The 23,095-nt window shown below is 36.6% G+C and overlaps 1 protein-coding gene across 5 annotated transcripts in view; it reads left to right on the top strand.

Annotated features, from left to right (window-relative positions):
- The window catches only part of ATP2C1 (ATPase secretory pathway Ca2+ transporting 1), a 184,806-nt gene that overhangs the window by 75,688 nt on the left and 86,023 nt on the right, over positions 1-23,095 (top strand). For 4 of the 5 annotated variants that reach the window (XR_005218209.1, XM_037844928.1, XM_037844930.1 and 1 more), the window contains 2 exons: positions 20,253-20,363; positions 21,986-22,102. Coding sequence is in view for 3 of the 5 variants with exons in the window: in XM_037844928.1 (XP_037700856.1) it covers positions 20,253-20,363; positions 21,986-22,102 (228 nt within the window). In the remaining 2 variants the exon portion in view is untranslated. Of the gene's footprint in view, positions 1-20,252; positions 20,364-21,985; positions 22,103-22,802; positions 22,894-23,095 lie in introns of those variants that run through there. The other variant, XM_037844931.1, reaches the window with a different exon arrangement.

Raw genomic sequence — 23,095 nt, 5'->3', positions numbered from 1 at the left:
CCTTTGTTTCTTATGATATCTTTGCATTTAAAGTCTATTTTGTCTGATAATAGTATAACTACCCCTGCTTTCTTTTGGCTGTCACTTGCATGGAATATTTTTTTCATTCGTTCACTTTCAGTCTTTTTGTGTCGCTGTGTCTAAGATGGGTCTCTTGTAAAGAGTATATGGATGGATCATACTTTTTAATCCATTCTGCCAGTTTGTATCTTTTAATTGGAGAGTTTAATCCTTTCACATTCATAGTTATCACTGTAAAGGCAGTTCTTGAACCAACCATCTTATCCTTTGGTTTTTACTTATCAAATCTATTTTTCCCCCTCTCTCTGTTTTTTTCCTTTAAGTTACCCTTACTAATACTAATACTCTTCAGTTCTGTGCCCTTCTCCAGGCATCTCTTTCCTTTGTTTTTTTTCCTCAGTCAGTAGAACTCCCTATACTATTTCTTGCAGGGCAGGTCTCTTGTTAACAAATTCTCTTAGCATTTGTTTGTCTGTGAAAATTTTAAGCTCTCCCTCAGTTTTGAAGGAGAGCTTTGCTGGATAAAGAATTTTTGGTGGCAATTTTTCTCTTTCAGAATATTAAAGATGTCATACCATTGCCTTCTCGCCTCCATGGTGCCCATGAGTAGTCAGTACTTACTCCTACATTGTTTCTCTTGTATGTGGTGAATTGAGTCTCTCTTGCTGCTTTCAGGACTTTCTCCTTCTCTTCAGCATTTGACAGTCTGATTAGGATATGTCTCAGAGTGGGATTATTTGAGTTTATTCTATTTGATATTTGTTGGACTTCTTTGATTTGCATATTTCTGTCTTCTGTAAGGGTTGGGAAGTTTTCACTAACTAGATCCTCAAATACTCTTCCTAGTCCTTTTCTCTTCTTCTGGGGCACCAGTGATTTTTGTATTTGTGCACTTGATGTTGTCCATTGTTTCTCTGAGATGCATGTCAAATTTTTGAGTTTTTTCACCATTTGTTCTTTTGTGTGTTTGCATTCAATTGCTTGTTCTCTAGTTCACTTATTCTTTCTAGTGCCTCTTCACATCTCCTATTGTGTCTCTGCTATATTTTAAATTTTTTGATCTACAGTTTATTTGTGAGATCTGATATTTTTCTGTTTACTTTGTCAAATTCTTTTTTATCCTCTTCTAGAGTCTTCTTGATGTCTTTTATGTCTTTACCCAACCAATTGAAGTTGTTTTGAAGATTTGTATGTACTTCTTTGGTTAAATACTCCAAGTTCTGTGTCTCCTCTGGCTTTTTAATTTGGGTATTTGGGTTGTCCATCTCTTCTTGAATCTTCATATGCTTTTTGGATTTCTATTGACTTCATAGCATTTGCTTATCTTGATAAGGTTATTTAGAGAATTGCAGGACTATTTGGACATTTGTATAAAATTTGGTAGAACGACAGCTTGCTGGAGTGCACTTTCCCTGTCTTCCCAGCAGATGGCACTCTTGAGCCACCTGTTACCCTCAGGCCTGCTTTTCACTGACTGCAGCTGTGCACTGGGTGGGGTCCATAGTGCTGGAAATCTAATCAGTGCAGCAATTCTCCGTGTGCGGTGGAGACTGCCAGCTCTGGGGGTTGGAGGTGGGCCCTCTGCAGTTCAGCACAGTGGGTCTGGTGATTTTCAGGCTGCCTCTGGGTGGATCTTTCTTGTGCTGTGGGGCTGTGGGGCTGCAAGTCTCATCCTTCCTAGCCCTCAACCAGCTCATAAGTGCCCTGCTTTTTGTTGGCCCTCAAGATACCTGCCTGCCTTGTGCCCACAAACCTCTGGGGTGGGGAATGGGCTCCTGGTGTTTTTGTGTGGCACCCTCGCTTATTCTACCTCTCATCTGTGCACACCATGGGCTCCCGTGATGCAAGAGTAAATGTACCAAGTTTTTTGCATGTGATCAATACGGGTTCACTGGTTCCTGAGTTCCCTTATGGAGCTCCCAGCCGTGGGGCTGAGAAGGGTTGTTTCCCCAGCTAATTGCTGAGATGGGTTTGTGGGAGTGGAGAGCTCCTCTGTCCCCTACTTGGCCTACTGGTTAGCTGTCAGAGTTTAATAAACTCATCCCATCCTTTCAGATGTAATTTCTCTGCTCTTTCAACCCAGTCCCCACTATATATTGTAGAGTTTCTTCTGTGGCCACTTGTACCTGTCCTGGTCGCTTTCTGTCTTTTCTGTAGCTATTCCACAGGGGCAGAAGTTTGCTCTGCCTCTCTTATTCTGCCATGTTCATGGAAGTTTGATAAGGGTTTGATATTTGGTATGTATAAAAAAATTGGTCTTGAGCCTAGGAGTTCAAAATCTAGGCATCATTCTCTCTCTAGCTAAGCCGACTTGGCAGGTGAAATCACTGCACTCTCCCCTACATGGGATCTGACACCCTGAGGAGTAAATCTCCCTGGCAACATGGAATTTGACTTCTGGGGAGGAATCTAGACCCAGCATCGTGGGATGGTGAACATCTTCTTGACCAGAAGGGGGATGTGATAGGAAATGAAGTAAGCTTCAGTGGCAGAGAGATTTCAAAAGGAGCCAAGAGGTCTCTCTGGCGGGCACTCTTATGCACAATATAGACAACCCTTTTTAGGTTTTAATGAATTGGAATAGCTAGCAGTAAATACCTGAAACTATCAAACTACAATCCAGGACGCTTGAATCTTGAAGACGATTGTATAGAAATGTAGCTTATGAGGGGTGACTTTGTGATTGGGAAAGCCATATGGACCACACTCTTCTTTGTCCAGTAATATGGATGGATGAGTAGAAAAATGGGGGCAAAAAAAAAAAAAAAAAAAAAGGCACCCAGTGTTCTTTTTTACTTTTTTTTTTTTCACTTTAATTTTTATTATTATTTTTTTGTGTGTGGTAATGAAAATGTTCAAAAATTAGTTTCAGTGATGAATGCACCACTATATAATGGTCCTGTGAACAATTGAATGTACACTTTGTATGACTGCATGGTATGTGAATATATCTCAATGAAAATGGATTAAAAAAAAATCAAGGCATCAGCAGTGCTTGCTTTCTCCACAAACACTGTGGTGTTCTGTGCTAGCTGCTAGGCCAAGGCCATCCTTGGATCCTTGGCTTTTCTGTCACGTGGTGGTGTCTTGAAGTCCACGTTTTTTAAAACATATATACAGATAGGTATAAAAAGAGATAAGTTTGAGTGCATATGTTGTGCATGTGTGTATATATTATTTCTTAGCTCTGTCTGCTCTGAAGAACTAAAAGTCATGAGACCCTATATCTATACTAGTGCCCAGATTCTGGTTTCTGAATAATGTTTGTCATTGTAAGGAACCAGGCTTTAGGAGAAATGGCTAATTCCAGTGTTGGGAGGGGGAAAATACAAGATAAACCTGGAATATCTTGTGGTACCAGAAAGCTCAAAACTGATTATAACATGTCAAAAGGATATAGGACCCAGCTTGAATAGGTTTCTCATTTGCCAGAACTGGGACAATTTGAGCAGTAAGAGAAGAGTAATGGATTTATAACCTGTAGAATAAAATAAGAATCCATGATATAGAACGTGAATATATATATAAACATGTAAATGAGAAAGAAGGGAAGCTCTTCCTTTACAGTAGTATTCTACCTATTACAAGAGTAGATGGAATGATGGAATCACTAAAATCACCATTTCATAAACACCTAAATAATGATTGTTCTAGGCAAGAGGGAAACAGTGAACAAAAATTATGCTGTGATACAGAATATTTTACATAATCGCAAAGTATTTCCCCACAAAGTACTTATTATCTACAAAGGGAAATACAGTAACTTGATAGTAGGCAAAATATGGCAGATTCCACCTTAGTCAAGCAGTCAAAATTAGTATCACCATTAATGGGTCAGAGAACAGCATATCCCTCTTGATATGATGCATTGGGAAGGATATACCATGGCTTTGGTGTTCCTGCCAAAAATGCATCACCTGAATCTAATGAGGATAATCAGACAAACCCAAATTGAAAATATTTTCAAAATAATCTGCTTGTACCCTTGAAGTGTCAAGATTTTGTTGAATTCATCCTTGTGAAGTAGTTTAATATATTCTGTTTCCTTTTAAGTTGATGGATAGGCTTACAGCAGTGGTTCTTAACCCTGGCTATACATTATCTTTTGGGGATATTGTAAAAAAAATTCTGGGACCCACCCATCCTAGGACACCATCCCTGAGGAATCTGATTTAATTGGTCTGGATTTCTGGCTGCAGGAATTTTTTTAAAGCTCCCTAGGTGATTTTAATGTGCCCCTGGGATTTAGAACCATTGACCTAATTACCACTGGTCTAGGGGCTTGGTCAGATTCATCTTTAGATTTTCTGGCAATAATACCTCATAGCTCCTATATTAAGTCCGCCACCTCCATCCCCCAGCTAATTCTGAAACCCATCAAAGTTTGATAATCGCCACATTCCGTCTTATCCTTTAGTTAATAAAACCCGGTTTTTATGTTGGTGGCTTTGAAAGATATAGTTGGTGGAAAAACTAGCAACTTGTGTGATAAAGGAGGCATTTGTAGATGTTTTTGATTACTTCGTTATTTATGTGATCTTAGACTTGTTACTTCAACTTGGACTCTTCATGTATGAAATGGAATTAAACCTGCTCCTGGGGTAATGTGATTTTTTTTGAGAACGTGTTCACAAGTGTCTTTACCGTTCTTTCCATTTCTTCATCTGTTGGGCCAAGCAGTGATCCTGAGTGGATGAGACCTTCCCGCTCTTAGACACTTGCCAACTTCTGTTCTGCCCCATGCCAGCTGTCTGGTCCATGAAGAACCTTGTCAGGGAAAGGTTGCCTGCCTGCTATATTTGCTAATAAAATACATTGTCTGGCAATTGGAAACCTTAATCTCAGGAGTTTTAAAGGTGAAATACATGGACTTTTGCTTGGTCCTTGTAGGAGATAGACTAGTTCATAGATGATCAATACTTTTTCTGATAATTTCTGTTATCCTTTTGTAATTCTAGTGAAAGATCATTTAAAAGGTGTACATATGCCTCAGGATAACAGTGCTGTTCTGTTGCTATGTAATTGTCCATTAAGACTGGAAATCCTAGTATTTTTTTTTCCCTAATAGTACTGTAGATGCTGAATATTATTTAGGTACTTCACAGAAGGTATCAAGATGAGAAAAACTAGATCATACCCTTGTGAAGATCAGTGTAGTGTGGGAGTGAGGCAAACACTTATAAATGTTATAGCGTTAAGTGTTACCTGAGGAGGGGAAGGGAGACAGTATTTGAGTACCTGCTGTGTGCTTGGCACTGTGTTACACAGTTCTATAAACACTGTTTCTTGTAGATATTATCCCAGTTTTTCACTGAGGAAAAAGAAGCTAAGTAACTTGTTCCAGATCATACAAGCTGGCAGGACATAGAATTGGGATTGTTTATTGGGATCTTAGTCAAGCTCTGACCTTTACTAGAGCAGTGGTTCTCTGAAGCAGGAGCATAAGCATCACCTGAAAACTTGTTAGAAATGCAGATTTTGGGACCCATCCCAGACCTGCTGATTCAGAAACTCTGAGGGTGGGGACCAGTATCCTGTGTTTTAACAAACCCTCTGGTGATTCTTTTTCTTTTCTTTAAATTTAATCTTCTAATTTTATTCTAGTAACATTTATATGACCTAAAATTTTCCCTTTTAACCACATTCGCATATATAAGTCAGTATTGTTAATTATACTCAATATCGTGCTGCCATCGCCACCATCCATTTCCAACAGTTCATAATCAACCTAAATGGAAATTTTGTATAAATTAAGCTTTATCTCCCCATTCTCTACCCTCAACCCAGCCCCTGGTTCTGTATTCCTATATTCTAGATTCTAACTCTTTGAGTTTGCATATTATAATTAGTTCATATCATTGAGATGAAACAATATGTGTCCTTTTGTGTCTGGTTTATCACACTCATAATGTCCTCAAGGTTCATCCATGTTATCGCATGTATCAGGATTTCATTCCTTCTTACAGCTGAATGATATTCCATTGTATGTATATACCGCATTTTGTTTATCCATTCATTGGTTAATGGACATTTGGGTTGCATCCATCTTTTGACAGTTGTAAGTAATGCTGCTATGCAGCTATCAAGTCCCTACTTTCAGTTATTTTGAGTATATACCCAGTAGACGGATTGCCGGGTCATATGGTAATTCTATACTTAGCTTTCTGAGGAACTGTCAAACTGTCTTCCACAGAGGCTGCACTGTTTTTTACATTCCCAGCAGCAGTGAATGAATGTTCCTGTTTCTCCACATCCTCTTCAGTTGTAATTTTCAGTTTTTTAAATAGTAGCCATTTCAGCAGGTATGAAATGGTGTCTCATGGTTTTGATTTGCATTTCCCTAATAGCTAGTGATGTTGAACATCTTTTCATGTGTTTTTTAGCCATTTGTACGTCCTCTTTGGAGTCTTTTGCCCAATTTAAAACTGGATTGCCTTTATTGTTAAGCTGTAGGATTTCTTTGTATCTCTGTGTATTAAACCCTTTTCGAATATATGTTTTCCAAATATTTTCTCCCATTGAGTAGGTTGTCATTTTACTTTCATGACAAAGTCCTTTGATGCACAAAAGTTTTTAATTTTGAGGTCCCATTTATCTATTTTTACTTTTGTTGCTTGTGCTTTGGGTATAAAGTTTAAGACGCCATTGCCTAATACAAAGTCCTGAAGATGCTTCCCTACAATGTCTTCTAGAAGTTTTATACTCCTGGTTCTTAAATATTTAGGTATTTGATCCATTTTGAGTTAATTATTGTGTATGGTGTGAGATAGGTGCCCTCCTTCTTTCTTTTGCATATGGATGTCCTGTTTTTTAGCACCATTTGTTGAAAATACTGTTCTTTTCCCATTGAATGGTCTTGGTACCCTTATTGAAAATTAGTATGACTGTTTATTTAGGGACTCTCCGTTATATTCCATTGGTCTATATATCTATCCTTACGCCAGTACCACACTATTTTAATTACTGTACCTTTTAAGTATGTTTTGAAAACTAACCTGCCTTTTAAAATTCGATTTCTGTCCATGTGCTGAATGAAATGACAGAATTTATAAAAAGTTTTGCAATGAATATTTTATAAGCCTATGGTGGTAGCTCATTTTAGGAGGTATTTTACATTTGAAAAGTAAAATAGCTAATGTTTGAGTTTAACCATTCCTTTTATCCTAGTCCTCTAGTTCAGTGGTTATTAACTTTGGCTGCACAGTAGACTTACCTGGGGAGCTTTTTGATTCCACTTCAGACCTGATTCACACTCTGGAGAAGGTGCTTGGACACTTGGGTTTAAATGGAAAAAGAAGAGCACTGTCTAATTTTGATTTTATGTCACGATTGGAACTGATATACATCATGTTGTGGTGCTTCTCAGACTCAAAAATATAAATGAATCATTTGGGAATCTTGGTTAAAATGCAAATTCTTTTGATATGTAACGGGGCCTGATGCATACAGAATCTGTATTCTATTGAATTATTTGTACAGCCTGAAGATCTGAAGTTCCTGCAGTTCTTTTATGCATCCAGATAAAAATCATATGCTTGTCTATGGCGTAGATGAATATGGATCATTTAGAAGAAGAAGGGGTCCAGAATAAAACAGTTATTTTCTTCTAGCCAGATTGGCTTAGTCACATACAAATTAATGTTACTTTCCATTGCTATGCCTTTTGCTCGTGTTTGCCTCTTGTTTGGAACACTTCGGCGTATCCTAGCCAGCCATTCTCTGCCATCCATCCTTCAAGGCTTAGCTTAGGGAAGTTTTTCCAGAATACTGAAGGCTGTTAACAATTTTTCCCTCCTCTGAATTTCTAGACTTACTTGCCATTGCAATAATTTGACTGCCTTACGGTATCTTGTGTGTGTGTGTGTGTGCATGCATGTGTGTGTTTTGGCATGACTTGGCTCTCTAACTAAATTACTCAGTTCTGCAGGGTATAGACAATGGACGCTGTTATTGTGTGTGTGGTCTATTTTGTATATGTTTTTGGTTGTGTTTGAGTTAAATAGTACAAAGTGTAGATCTAATAAATTTGAAACAAATGTAAAGCAACTATGAGGAGATTAGGATATGTTTAAACACAGGATACTTTTAAGCCCAGGTAAAGTAGAAGATAAGCAAGTAATACTTAGTATTTGTAAGCTGGGACTATAGATGATGGGCTTTTATATTAACTTGCAAAATGTGTAACATCTCTTAAGATGGTTTACCTTTGACTAAATGTACTTTCTCTTCTGTTTTGTAATTTTCAAAATTGAAGCATTAGTAAATCACTCAGATTGTTTTTAAGTTAAAAAAAGGTTTCCTAATTTTACAGGGAAAATTAGCATAATAGCATAATAATATCAATACATAAAAATTGCCAATCTGTTTTCCATAGCAGGTGCGCCATTTTTCAATCCCAACGTCAGTGTATAAGAGTTTCAATTCCTCTCCATAATCTCTAACACTTGTTACTGTCTGTCTTTTTGATTTGTAGCTATCCTTGTGGATGTGAAATGTTTCTCATTGTGGTTTTGATTTGCATTTCCTTGAGGGCTAGTGATGTCAGAGCATCTTTTCATTTGCTTGCTGTGCATTTGGGCATCTTTGGAGAAATATGTATTCAGATCTTTTTCTCATTTTTAAATTGAGTTGTTTGTCCTTTAATTATTGAATTGTAAGAATTGTTTTACAAATATTTTCCCTCTTTCTGTGGGTTGTGTTTTCATTTTCTTGGTGGTTTCCTCTGAAGCACAGAAGTTTTTAATTTTGATCATGCCCAGTGTATTTTTTTTTGTTGTTGCTTGTGCTTTTGTTGTCATATCTGAGGAACCATTGTCAGGATTTATGCCTATGTATGTTTTCTTCTAAGAGTTTTATAGTGTTGGCTCTTAAAATTTTGGTTAATTTTTGTATTTGATGTGAAGAAGGGGTCCAACTTTATTCTTTTGTATGTAGCTATCCAGTTGTCCCAGTACCAGTTGTTGAAGAGACTCTTCACTTATTCTTATTCTTTTCTTATTCTCATATTCTTGCATGGTGAATAGTATCACTGTTTAGAATGTAAGACAAACCATAAATCTATGTCAGTCCTTTATATATGTGTCTAGTTCATCATGTCCAGTCATTTTACCTGTATTTCTGCCATTCCCAAGGGTAATGATCCAAGCTACATTTATCTCTAGAGTAGACTTCTATATTAGTGTTGAAAATGATGTATTCTCATGACTCTTAACCCCCACTCCTTTTATTTTCCAGTATGCACTTTTTAAAAAAAAAAAACAAAAAACCATAGCTCAGGGTCTTCCACTTCCTGTTAGGATCAAGACAAAAATTCCATAAAAGGCCCAAGAGTGCCCTGCCAGAGCCCTACTTACTTCGGTAGCCTTAGTTTTAATCTCTCATCCCCTCTTGATTTGTGCTCTCCAAACACTTCTCAAAAGAACATTTCCATATGTTCTCTTCACCCATCATAACAATCAGTGTGCCTGCATATTATCCATGTTATTCTGCCTTCCCACCTCTTCTGTGGATGAACAGTTCATTCCATTGTTAGTATTTGTACTACTGATACAAATACTAAGGCAGTCTTTCTACTAATGCACTGCATTCCATTACCTCTCATCTAGTCAAGGTCATAGATTTGGCAATTGTCCCATTTCCTCTTCTGCATTACGTTTTTTTCTCTGTTAGGTTTTCGTAATCAACATACAAACGGTATTATTTCTTCCATCTTTTGATCCTCCTTTCCATTCTGGCTATCACCCCATTTCTCTGCTCCTCTTTATAAACAGAACTAAAAAGAATTATTTATACTCCCTGTCTGTAATTTCCTGCTGTTCTCTCTTGAACCCACTCTTGTTTTTCAGTCCCTGTCGCTCCACTGAAACTGTTCTCTCTTCATTAATCTCCATGTTGCCAAGTCTAGTGATCAGTTCTCAGTACTCATCTTACTTTACTTTTCGGTAAAATTTTTGGCCCAGTGTTTCCATCCTCTTTGAAATACTTGCTTCACTTGGCTTCTCCTGGTTCTCCTGTTACTTACCGGCTGCTCTTAGTTATTCATCTGTATGTTGGGAGAATGCCCTAGGGTCAGTCTGCAGACCTCTTTTCTTTTCTTCGTGCTGGTGAGCACTGTTCTTGTGATGATAAGCATAGTTTAATACCATGTATATGCTAATGACTTCTCATGCTTGTATCTGGACTTCTCTTCTTTGTACACATACCTGTCTACCTCCTGGACATTTTCACCTTGTTAGTTCTCTTGCTTCTTTTAGGTCCTTGTGCCCAAATGTCACTTTACTGGAGCGGTCCTCTCTGGTCCACCTATATAAAATGAAGCAACTTTCCCCCATTAGACCCTCTTTTATTTATTATTTTCTAGAGTATTTATTATATAATACATTATTGATAGTCTTTTTGCTCCCTACCAGTATGTGGCTGCAGGAGGCCAGAGTCTTATCTGTTTTGTTCATTCCTATGCCCCTGGTAACAAGGATAGTGCCTGGCATGTAATAAGCATTGAATATGTGTCGAAGGAATAAACGAATAAGTGAATAAATGCAGGCCTTCTTTTAGTACTTCATTCTGCCCTCTGTTCCCCCTCTTCCTTGGGACGTTTGCATGTTCATTTCCCTTTATTCTTCCTCCCCCTTCTCCACTAAATAACTTCTTATCTTTCATTTCAGTAAGCATCACTTCCTCAGCAAAACCTTCCTTCTCTGACTGTTCAAATCTCCTGATTTTAAGTTCTCATAGCCCCCATGGACCTCTTTAATAGCAGCGATTAGTTGCAGTTTTCCATTTATTTGTTTGATTCTTTCATACTTGTCAGCTCTTACCACCAACATTTCCTTGCCCCTGGGCTGTTTTTGCTCACTGTTATATCCCAGAGTATTGCTCAGGGTCAGATTCTGCAAACTGGTAAATGAATGAATACATTAAGATATTCTTTTGAGCCATATAAATGATGACCTATTTGAGCTGGTATGTCTGTATAACCTTTGCTAATATATAGATAGAAAATAGGATTAAAATTTCAATAATTTCCATAATTTTAAGTTGACATAGAAGCTAGTAAGCATAAATACAGTTGAAATTGCTACTTTTATTTACTGTGCTGTAGTCTCCTACTGTTGTAGAAATCCCCTCAGTGGAATCAGTCTTTATCAGATGGCCATCCAGTCTTTGCTAGAACACATCTAGCAGTCTTCATTCTAACTCCAGAAGCTGACCTGCTGTAAATCCCTCCCTTTGGGTTTGGTGTTGCCTCTTTTCATGTGACAGTCCTTCATATATTTAGAGTTATCATGCCCCTTCAGTATCTTACCTTTTATTAAATGAAGTCTCATTTCGTTCTCTCAAGATTTTTAGCTCTTTCAGTCTCATGGAAGTGAAAGACTCCTGTGGGATTTTATGTAAATTGTGTTCCAATGTAAACCCTATCTAGGTACCAACTACCAAAAGACAACATTTATTTTAATTTTTACTTTTTATTGTAATAACATATTCAACATAAAATTTCCCATTTTAACCACATTCAAGAATACAATTCAGTGGTATTAATTACATTTACAATGTATTGCTATCCTCACCATCATTCATTATAAAACCCTTTCCATCACCCCAAACAGAAACTACCCATTAAGCATTAACTCCCTATTCCCCATCTCCACCTCACCCCTGATAACCTGTAATCTACTTACTGTCTCTATGAAATTGCTTTTTCTAGTTAATGTATAATCTCACTTATATGAAATATTTGTTCTTTTATGTGTCTGGCTTATTTCACTCAATATAATGTCTTCAAGGTTCATCCATGTAGCATGTATCAGAAACATGATTGTTTTTATATCTGAAAAATATCCCCTTGTGTGTATATGCCACATTTTATTTATGCAGCCATCTGTTGATGGACACTTCGATTTCTTCCACCTTTTGGCTATTGTGAATAATATTGCTGTGAATAATAGTATACAAATACCTGTTCAAGTCCCTGCTTTCAATTATTTTGGGTATATACCTTGAAGAGGAATTGCCAGGTCATGTGGTAATTCCATGTTTACTAAACTGTTTAACACAGCAGGTACACCATTTTGCATTCACACTGACAGTGTATTTCAGGGTTCCTGTTTCTCCACATCCTCGCCAACACTTGCTGTTTTCTGTTTTTAAATAATAACTGTTCTAGTGAATGTGAAGTGGTATCTCATTGTTGAAGGATTACAGTTAAAAACATTCTGTGAGTAAGCTCTAGTTCTACTTAATAGCTACTAGAGATAATGAGGTTCTAGTATATTAATGATAGAAAAATATATTTTAATAGAAAAATTATTGTAAATCTCTGGTTTAGTTCTGTTTTGAGCTATTTGTAGTTATATATGTACATATAAATATTAAGTAATTTTTAGAGGAAAGAACTATCATTTTAAACTATTGGGTCAAAGTCTGTATTAACAGATTTAATCTTATGATTTAGGCACTATTACTCAATTTTATATATGAAGAAACTGATGTCCAGAAAACTTAGAATATTTTAGTTCTCTGTCATTGCAGACAATGTCAGCATATTTGCATCCAGTATTATTGGATAAGGAATGTTGCTAGCAGACAGGATTTTCTTATTGAATCCTCTTTATCTTTATGATCTCACAAAGTAAAATGAAACTGACTTCCAGGAAAATGGAAGAATAGGGAGGGAACTGCAGAACCTATTCGTCTCCTAAAAGTGTTGAGTAGACAGGCAGAAACTGTCCAGATCAACTGTTCTGGGGCTCCAGAGACCAGGGGAGTTCCATACAACATCCAAGGAAGCACAAGATGAAGAGACTGAGAAACTATGGCCAGAGAGAGTGAGTAATTCCACTCGTGGCTTCTGGCCCATCCCCCACCCTTCAGGGAAGCAGCAGCAGGCAGTCTAATCCTTGCCTGGTGGACTGCTATGGACTGGTCTGACCACAGGAGTCCTCTGATCCAAATACAGAGGGGAACACAGCCCAGTACTGAGCCAGATACTGGCCAGTGAAATTAGAACAGGGGGTTCTGCTATTCCAACCTGTCTTGGTCAGGTGCTGCTGGGTGCCATTGTTTCCACCACATGAGAGGTGAAACTGGTAAAGGACCATAACAGCCTGCCTTCCTAGGGCTGAGGAGAATAGGTTGCCGCACAGCGCCATCTTCTGGGGAGGCCAGAAAGAGCAACCTGGTGATGTAAAATCGGGGGAAAAAGGTTTTTTTTTGTTTCTCCTGACCCTCACCCAGGGCCCTTTGTTTCTGGTCTGCTCCCCTTGCCACAAGTACCTGGCCCTGTTTTGGCTGGGAAGTCCTGATGAACCAACTGTCAAAGAAGAGCCTTGACAAAAACCCAGTCACCAACAAAATCTGAGACAAGAGAAGGAAACTGCCCTTCGGAATAAACACATCAAGATAATCAGATGCCCAAATACCAGCAAAAATTCACAAGACATACTGAGACTCAGGAAGATAAGGACCAGTCAAAGGAACAAATTAAAAAGTTGGAGGAGACACAGAATTCGGAATAACGAACCAAAGGTGTTCAAACAAATCTCCTAGATTAATTCAAGTAGATGGCTAAAGAGATACAGGATATTAAGAAGAATTGGGTGATCATAAAGAAGAATTTAAAAGCATACAAAGAAAAATAATAGATCTTGTGGGAATGAAAGACACACTAGATGAAAAATACACACGAGGCACACAACCGATTTCAAGAACAGAAGAAAGGATCAACAAGCTAGAGGATAGGGCATATGAATTCAAACAGAAAAAAAAACCAAATAGAGAAAAGAATAGAAGCATTGAGCAGGGTCTCAGGGAAATGATTGACAGCATGAAGTACAGAAATGTCTCTTGAGTGTCCCAGAAGGAGAAGAGAAGGAAAAGGGGGCAGAAAGAATATTCAAAGAAATAATGGCTGAAGTTTTTCCAACTCTAATGAAAGACATAAATATGGATGTCCAAGAAACACGATGTACTCCGAACAGAATAAATCCTAATTGACCCACTCCAAGACACATACTAATCAGACTATCAGATGACAAAGATAAAGAGAGAATTCTGAAATCAACAAGAGAAAAGTGATTTACCACACACAAGGGAAGCCAAATAAGACTAAGTTCCGATTTCTCATCAGAAACCATGGAGGCAAGAGGGCAATGGTACAACATATTTGAGATACAGAAAGGGAAAATTGCTAGCTAAGAATTCTTTATCTGGCACAGCTGTCCTTCAAAAATAAGGGAGAGTTTGAAATAGTCACAGATACACAGAAACTGAGAGACTGCCTTAACACGAGGCCTTCCCTACAAGATATTAAAGGAGAGTCTGCAGGCTGAAAAGAAGACAGGGTAAGGGAGGCTTGGAGGAGAGTATGGAATGAAGGTTATATCAGTAAGGGTAACTAAAAGCTTAAAAAGAGAGTGAGAAATAACTTATGACAAATAAAAGCCAAGGGATAAAGTGTTTGAAATAAGTACTGCCTTTACAGTAGAAACATTGAATGTTAATGGATTAAATTCCCCAATCAAAACATACAGATTGACAGAATGTATATGAAAAATATGACCCCTCTGTATGTTTGCTACAAAAGACTCATCTTAAACTCAAGGATGCAATTAGGTTGAAAATGAAAGGCTAGAAAAAGATATTCCTTACAAGCAATAACCAAAAAAAGCTGGAGTAGCTATACTAATATCAGACAAAATAGTCTTTAAATGCAAAAATGCTTTAAGAGACAAAGGAGGACATTATATATTAATAAAAGGAGCCATTCACCAGTAAGGTATAATCATAAGTATCTATACACCTAACCAAGGTGCCCCAAAGTACACGAGGCAAACACTGGCAAAACTGAAGAGAATGACAGACATTTCTGCAATAATATTGGGAGACTTCAACACAACACTCTCATTAATAGATGGAAAGAGAGATCCTCAGTAATATGATAAGTGAACTAGACCAAACAGACATGTAGAGAACATTGCACCTCAAAACAGCAATATATACATTCTTCTTAAGTGCTCATGGAACATTCTCCAGGATAGACCACATGCTGGGGCACAAAACAGGTCTTAATAAATGTAAAAAGGTTGATGTTATACATGGCATCTGTTCTGACCATAATCGAATGAAGCAGAAATTCAGCAACAGGCAGAGAACTGGAAAATCCACAGATATTTGGAAAGTAACACACTCTTAAACAATCATTAGGTCAAAGAGGAAATTGTAAGGGAAATCAGTAAATATCTTGAGATGAATGAGAATGAGAACACAACATATCAAAACGTATGGGATGCAGTGAAGGCAGTGTAGAGAGGGAAATTTTATGACCTAAATGCTTATATTCGAAAGGAAGGAAGAGCTAATCAGAGACCTAACTGAACACCTGGAGAAGCCAGAGAGACAATAGCAAACTAATCCCAAAACTAGCAGAAGGAAAGAAATAACAGAGTAGAGCAGAAATAAGTGAAATTGAGAACAACAAAAAAATAGAATCAATAAAACCAAACATTGGTTCTTTGAAAAGATCAATGATATTGACAAACCCTTAGCCAGACTGACATAGACAAAAAGAGAGAAGATACAAATAAAATCAGAAACGAGAAGGGGGACAGTACTACTGACCCCAGAAATGATAAAGATCATAAGAGGGTACTAGGAACAACTGTATGCTAACAAATTAAACAGCTTGGATGAAATGGACAATTTTCTAGAAACACATGAACAACCTACAGTGACATGAGAAGAAATAAAAGACCTCAGCAAACCAGTCACAAGTAAAAAGATTGAATTAGTCATCAAAACCCTCCTAACAAAGAAAGGCCCAGGAGCAAATGGCTTTACAGGTGATTCTACCCCTCATGCCATGTCTTAATACCATACCTACTCAAACTCTTCCAAAAAATTGAAGAAGGAGGAACACTGCCTGTGCCATTTTGTATATATTATGTCCCCCCCAGAAAAAGCCATATTCTTTGATGCAATCTTGTGGGGGCAGACGTATTGGTTGATTAGATTGGAATCTTTTGATTGAGTGTTTCCATGGAGATGGGACTCAGTCAACTCTGAGTGAAATGTTTGATTGGATAATTTCTATGGAGGTGTTACCCTGCCCTTTCAGGGTGGGTGTTAATTGGGTCACTGGAGTTGTATAAAGGAACTCACAAGCAGAAGAACCTCAGAGCTGCAACTTAGAGAGACATTTTGAAGATGGCCATTGAAAGCAAACTTTTGCCCCGGAGAAGCTAAGAGAGGACAAAATGCCCCAAGAGCAACATTTTGAAGAATGCACAAGAGCTGAGAGAGAACCTGGAACACAGTCTGGAATCAGCAGATGCAAGCCACGTGCCTTCCAAGCTAACAGGTTTTCAGACACCATTAGCCATCCTTCAGTGAAGGTACCCTCTGTTGATGCCTTACCTTGGTTTATGGCCTTAAGACTGTAACTTTGTAGCCAAATAAACCCTGTTTATAAAAGCCAATCTGTTTCTGGTGTTTTGCATAATGGCAGCATTAGCAAACTGAACACTACCTAACTCATCTATGAAGCCAACATCACCCTAGTACCAAAGCCAGATAAAGATAATACAAGAAGAGAAAATTACAGACCAATGTCTCTAATGAATATAGATGGAAAAATCCTCAACAAATTATGTGCAGCTTGCGTCCAACAGCACATTAGGATTATACACCATGACCAAGTGGATTTTAATCCAGGTATGCAAGGGTGGTTCAACGCAAGAAACTTAATATAATATGTAACACACCACATTAAGAAATCAAAAGGAAAAACCACATGATCATCTTGTTCGACCCAGAAAAGGTATTTGACAAAATCCAGCATCCTTTCTTGATAAAAACATTTAGAAATATAGGAATAGAAGGAAACTTCCTCAACATGATAAAGGGCATATATGAAAAACCCACAGCTAACATTGTGTACTCAAAGGTGAGACACTGAAAGTTTTCCCTCTAAGATGGGGAACAAGACAAGGATACCAACTGTCACCACTGTTATTCAACATTGTGCTAGTAGTCCTAGCTAGAGCAATTAGGTAAGAAAAAGAAATGAAAGACATCCAAATTGGAAAGGAAAAAGTAAAACTTTCAGTATTTGCAGATGACAAGATCCTATATTTAGAAAGTTATGAAAAATTTACGATATAGCTACTAGAGCTAATAAATGAGTTCAGCAAACTGGCAGTATACAAAATCAACATGCAAAAGACAATAGTAGTGTTTCTTTACACTAGTAATGAGCTATCTGAGGAGGAAGTCAAGAAAAAATTCCATGTACAATAACAACTTAAAAGAATTAAATATCTAGTAATAAACTTAACTAAGGATGGAAAGGACCTAATTTCAGAAAACTACAAAACACTGCTAAAAGAAATGAAAGAAGACCTAAGTAAATTGAAGGATATTATGTGTTCATGAATTAAAGGTTAAATATTATTAAGATAAGAGTTCTACCCAAATTGGTGTAGAGATTTAATGCAGTACCAATCAAAATTCCAACAGCCTACTTTGCAGAAGAGCAAAATCCAGTTATCTAATTTATTTGGAAGGGTAAAGGGCCTTGAATAGCCAAAAACACCTTGAAAAAGAAGAATGACGTGGGAGCGCTCATGCTTCCTGACTTTAAATCATATTATAAAGCCACAGTGGTGAAAACAGTGTGGTACTAGCATAAAGAGAGACCTATTGATCAATGGACTGCAATTGAGAGTTCAGAAATATACCCACACATCTATGGTCAGTTGATATTTGCTTAGACTGCCAAGTCTACTCAACCGAGACAGAACAGTTTCTTCAATAAATGGTACCAGGAAAATTTGTTATCCATATTTCACCCTCTGTACATAAAATTAACTCAAAATGTATCAAAGATCTAATTATAAGAGCCAGTACCATAAAAGAAGAAGAAAATGTAGGGAAGCATCTTTAAGATCTTGTGGTGGGGGGAGGGAGTGGTTTTTTAGACCTTAACAAACAAAGCACAAGCAACAAAAGAAAAACTAGGTAAATGGTACCTCTTCAGAACTGAACTTTTGTGCTTCAAAGGACTTTGTCAGATGAATGAAAAGGCAGCCTTCTCAAAGAGAGAATATATTTGGAAACCACATATCTGATAAAGGTTCGGTATCCAGAATATATAAAGAAATTCTACAACTCAACAATAAAAAGACATACAATCCAGTTAAAAAATGGGCAAAAGACATGAATAGACATTTTTCTACAGAGGAAATAGATGAACAAAATGTGGTATATACATATGGTGGGATATTATTCAGCAGTAAGAAGGAATGAAATCCTGAAGCATGTAATAACACAGATGAACAACAAATGTACATCACTTTTATAAGGAGTTAATAATAGAGTGGTGTGTGGGAAAAAAATGCCCTTACTGGAAATTATGGACTAATAGTTAACAGTAATATTTCAATATTCTTTCATTAATAGTAACAAATGTACTACATACATACTAGGCATTATGGGGGGGACAAGGCTATTGTATGTTTGTGTATTTTTTTGAGTAATGAAAATGTCCTAAAATTGATTGTGATGATGAATGCACAACTATGTGATGATACTGTGAACATTGTATACTTTGGATGGGGTGGATAGTGTGTGAATGTGTCTCAATAAAACCGCTTTAAAAAATTAAAAAAAATATATATGCAGACTTCTGGAAACAGTTACATAGCAGTGCAGAAACAAGACATACACAAAATAAGTAAAATAAAACCAAGTCAGTTGGTTTAGTTATCATTATTTTCTTCAAGTTATCATTGTATTTTCTTCAATGTTTAACTTGGAGATGGTTCAATGAAATTTTTGCTGCTCCTAGTTTGTTTTATGGATTTGAAAGAACAGCATTCAAAATGTGCACTATTTCTATGAAATTTCCCGTATTTTCTCTGTGGTATTTAATTTCTTAATCATGTAAAACTATTATGCTTTAAAATAATTTGAAGAGTTTGTTTTGCTTGCAACGAAGGTAATCTGTCTCCAGTTTCCTCAGAATATTTAGACACTAATACCTTCTCATTTAAAGTAAGAAAATACTGCTGCTCTTAGGTACTTAAACATTCATCAGTGCCTTTTTTGATAATTAGTTTAGAAGATGTATATTTGGCAAGAACCCAGTCATGCTTGAAGAGAATGTTTTTCTTTAGCTATTTACAATTTTTGGGTGTAAGTACAGAGTCTTTATGCATATAAGTCTCTATAATGACACTTTAAATAGTAATAGAATCTTAAATTATTCTTCTTTGATCCCATTCATTATCTGAAAGAAGTGTTGCCCTATACAGTTTTTCAGGAAGATATTTTATCCTAAAAATAATGATTATCCAAGGTTGGAGACATTCTACCTGAGCACTTAAAAACCTTGTATCTTGGCAGTGAGATGATTCTAAAGGAATATTTTATTTAGTAGATGTGTGACTGCTGAGTTGTGTTCTTCTCTAAAGTTTCAGTTGGGGAGTTTTTGTCTCTTTCCTACTAGCTGTCAAAGCTTTTTGTATATAGAGAACCTCAACTTAGGACCCAAGACAAGTCTGGATTGGGAATTTATTTCTAGAATTGCTTTTGAACACTTTTGTGTAGACATTTGATTTTGAAGATGTATCAGGTAGTACCCTGTGACTGACTGACTTGTTCACAGTCCTTTTAATAACATGTTCATCTTCTATTTGGTTTCTTTTGCTTCTTGTTTTTCCCCTAGTTTGAGAATAGCCTTTTAAGTTTGACTTGGTGTCCCAGTGTTTCTGTAGTAGAGTAGCCAGGTGTCCTTTTTGGATAGATGAGAAATGAGCTGATAAGGGGGAGAAGTTAAAATGGAGAAAACTTAGCTGTTCCTTGTCCCTTGTTTTAAACATAATGAGTTTAGAGGGTTATGAGTGTGTGTAGTCATTAGGATCTATTAGGACATCTGTTGTACTTTTTTATGTTTACATTGGTGGGGAAATAGTATCTTTTTATTGTATGTGAAAATCATTTTGTTTTAGCTGATACTTATGTTAGAACAGGTTTAGGTTTTGAAATGTACTTTCTGGAAAGTAAGCACATGGTTAGTATAAAATTATCTTTTGCTCATTATTTGTGTGAAAATACTTGTCTTTTAACTGTGGAAAATAAGTTGCTGTGAATATTTGGGTTTTCACTTATTATTCAGCCTGCATTAGATCTGTTTGATATGCTAAAAATATTTTTCCATTGGTGTTATTTCCTAGGTTGCACGTTTTCAAAAAATACCTAATGGTGAAAATGAGACAATGATTCCTGTATTGACATCAAAAAAAGCAAGTGAATTACCAGTCAGTGAAGTTGCAAGCATTCTCCAAGTAAGTGCTTGGTAGAGAAGGAAAAATACAGTAAAATAAGTCAGTTATATTCTATAGATCAGTGCTGTTCAGTAGAACTTTATGTGATGATAAAAATATCATGTTCTGTGCTGTCCATTACAGTAGCCACTGAAATGTAGCTATTTCATGGCTGTTGTGAACTTGAAATGTGGCTAGTGTGACAAAGGAACTGAATTTAATTTTATTTAATTTTAACTTACTTTAATTTAAATAGCCAGAAGTGGCTAGTGACTACCTGACTGGATGTGCAGTCTAAGTCATTGGCATTGCCAGGAACTGTTAGTACTGTTTTTTAAAGTAGTTGGATTTGGACAAAATCAATTTAATTATTAACATAAGTAGGGTTAGGATTCTACCTTTTTTTGGTAAGTGTTTAATAAGGTAAAGTAAGAGCTAAATACAAGTTCAGAACTGCAAATACACTTAAATTGCTTATGTAATTTAACCTCTTCCTAGTTTTTTAAAAAAATCAATCTAATGAACATGAAGAAAATACTTTCCTAAGTTTTTTTTTTGAATATTTTTACTCAAATTTTTATTGTGATAACAGATACACAAAATAAAGTTTCCCATTTTAATCACTTTCAAGTATGCAATTCTGTGGTATTATTTACATTGATGATGTTATGCTACCATCTCCACCTTTCATTACCAAAACTTTTCCATCATTCCAAACAGAAAACCAGTACCTATTAAGCATTCACTTCCCATTCCCCACCCTCACCCATGGTGTTCTCTGTTGTTAAAATCCACTTATTTTTAATGTATTAAAGTTTTGAATGGCTCCATGATCAAATTCTAGTATAAAGCTTTTGGCTGGAGAAACTAATTGTTTTGGGGTTGCAGTATATTTCATGCTTTAATGATAGTTATGATAATAATTCATGAGAGACATTGACTAAAGAATGTAGGTGGTATTCATTAAACATAAAATGTCCTAAGAGCCAATTCATCTTACTTCATTATTTTGAGTAATTTAGGAAGCACAAGTCTTTTTCCTGAAATAATTATATAATGCAAGAGCAAAAGTGATACAAACCTCAGGGTTTTGGTAGGCTCTGAGAACAAAGAAGATACTTATGGCCCATTGAATGTTCTTTTTGAAAAACTAATTTTAGAAAACAGCCTAACAGCAATGACAACAAAAACTAATAAAGTTTATCAATAATTGCTTTTCTGTTAGTCTTGTTGCTGGTTTGTATTTTACCTCTCCTTATACAAAAACATAAGTTTTTTGTTTGTTAAATTCTATCCTGTTGTTCACATTAAAATAACTTTATTGAGGTATAAGTTACATACAATACAGTGCACCCATTTTAAGTGTATAGTTTGCATTTTGACAAATGTATCTATCTGTGTAAGCACCACCACAATTAGTGCATTTTCATCACTCCAAAAGCTCCCTTGGGTTCCTTTGCAGTTAATCCTCTCAACTAGCATTGCTGGGCTCAAGCAGTCTCTGATCTGCTTTCTGTTACAATAGGTTAGTTTTGACTGTTGTAAAATTTTCTGTAAGTGTGATCATAAAGTATATACTCTTGTATTTTTCTTCTTTTGTTCCGTGATTGCATTTATAATAACTTTCATGTGCATTCATTTAGGCTGATCTTCAGAATGGCCTAAACAAATGTGAAGTTAGTCATAGGCGAGCCTTCCATGGCTGGAATGAATTTGATATCAGTGAAGATGAGCCACTATGGAAGAAGTATATTTCTCAGGTGAGATACTTTTATTTCCTCCTTTACTATATAATTTTATATGAATTTTTGTTAGAATATTATTTTACCTTGGAATAAGATACTATTTTACCAAATGAGGAAGCTGGGGCCTGAAAACACTGTGGTCACACATAGTGGCAGGAACTGGATTCAAATCCAGGGCACTGACTCAGTCAATTTTATGGTTTGTCATCCTTGAACTATATTGTGGCTGTAGTTTAATTTTGCTAGAACAGTGATTTTTGATCTTCTCTGCATTAGAATCACTTGGAGAGTGCTTAAAAAATGCAGAAGCCTGGGCTCTGTGTCCAGAGATTCTGATTTAATTGGTCTGGTGTGGACTTTTGTATTGGATTTGTTAGAAATTCCTCACATGATTCTGATGTGAAGCAGGGTTAAAACCACTGTGCCAGGGAATGAAGCCTTGGTTCTCAAGGGCACTGAGGGATAGTGGCACTAACCTCTAAGTTATGGTATCTAGGTGTTGAGGCTCTCTACTGGTACGTATTCTTTGTAGCCCAGTTACTTGCAACTTTGACAGCAGTCGGCATCACTTTGGCAGAGGAATAGATTCTGACATCAGAGCTCTCACATTTGGGGAGCACAATGTTCAATTTGAGGTGACTTGGTGCTTGGCATTTGAGTGCTGCCTGATTGTATTGGTGCTATTGTCCTATTTCTTTGCATACTATTGCCTTAGCTAGGAAGGTATCAGAAAACCAGTCTTGACGAAAATCTTCAGCTTCTCCTGTGGAAAGGATCGTACTGTCTGTTCCTGTCTACCTCTGGAGGTTTGTTCTATGGTGTGTAGATAAATCACAGAATTGTAATTTACATTTACTTATATGAGAAATGTTTGAATCTCATAATTTAGGTGTTCTATCCAGTATTTTTTAGCCTCACTAGAAATTCAGAACAGCCATATTTATTAATCGATTAAAATGTGTCATAAGGAATTGGTAAATTCTTAGTTTTAAGTATTGATATTTAATT

This window comes from Choloepus didactylus, chromosome 1 (assembly GCF_015220235.1).
Source record: "Choloepus didactylus isolate mChoDid1 chromosome 1, mChoDid1.pri, whole genome shotgun sequence".
In the NCBI taxonomy this organism is placed as follows: Eukaryota; Metazoa; Chordata; class Mammalia; order Pilosa; family Megalonychidae; genus Choloepus; species Choloepus didactylus.
This window is presented reverse-complemented; position numbering and strand designations above follow the sequence as displayed.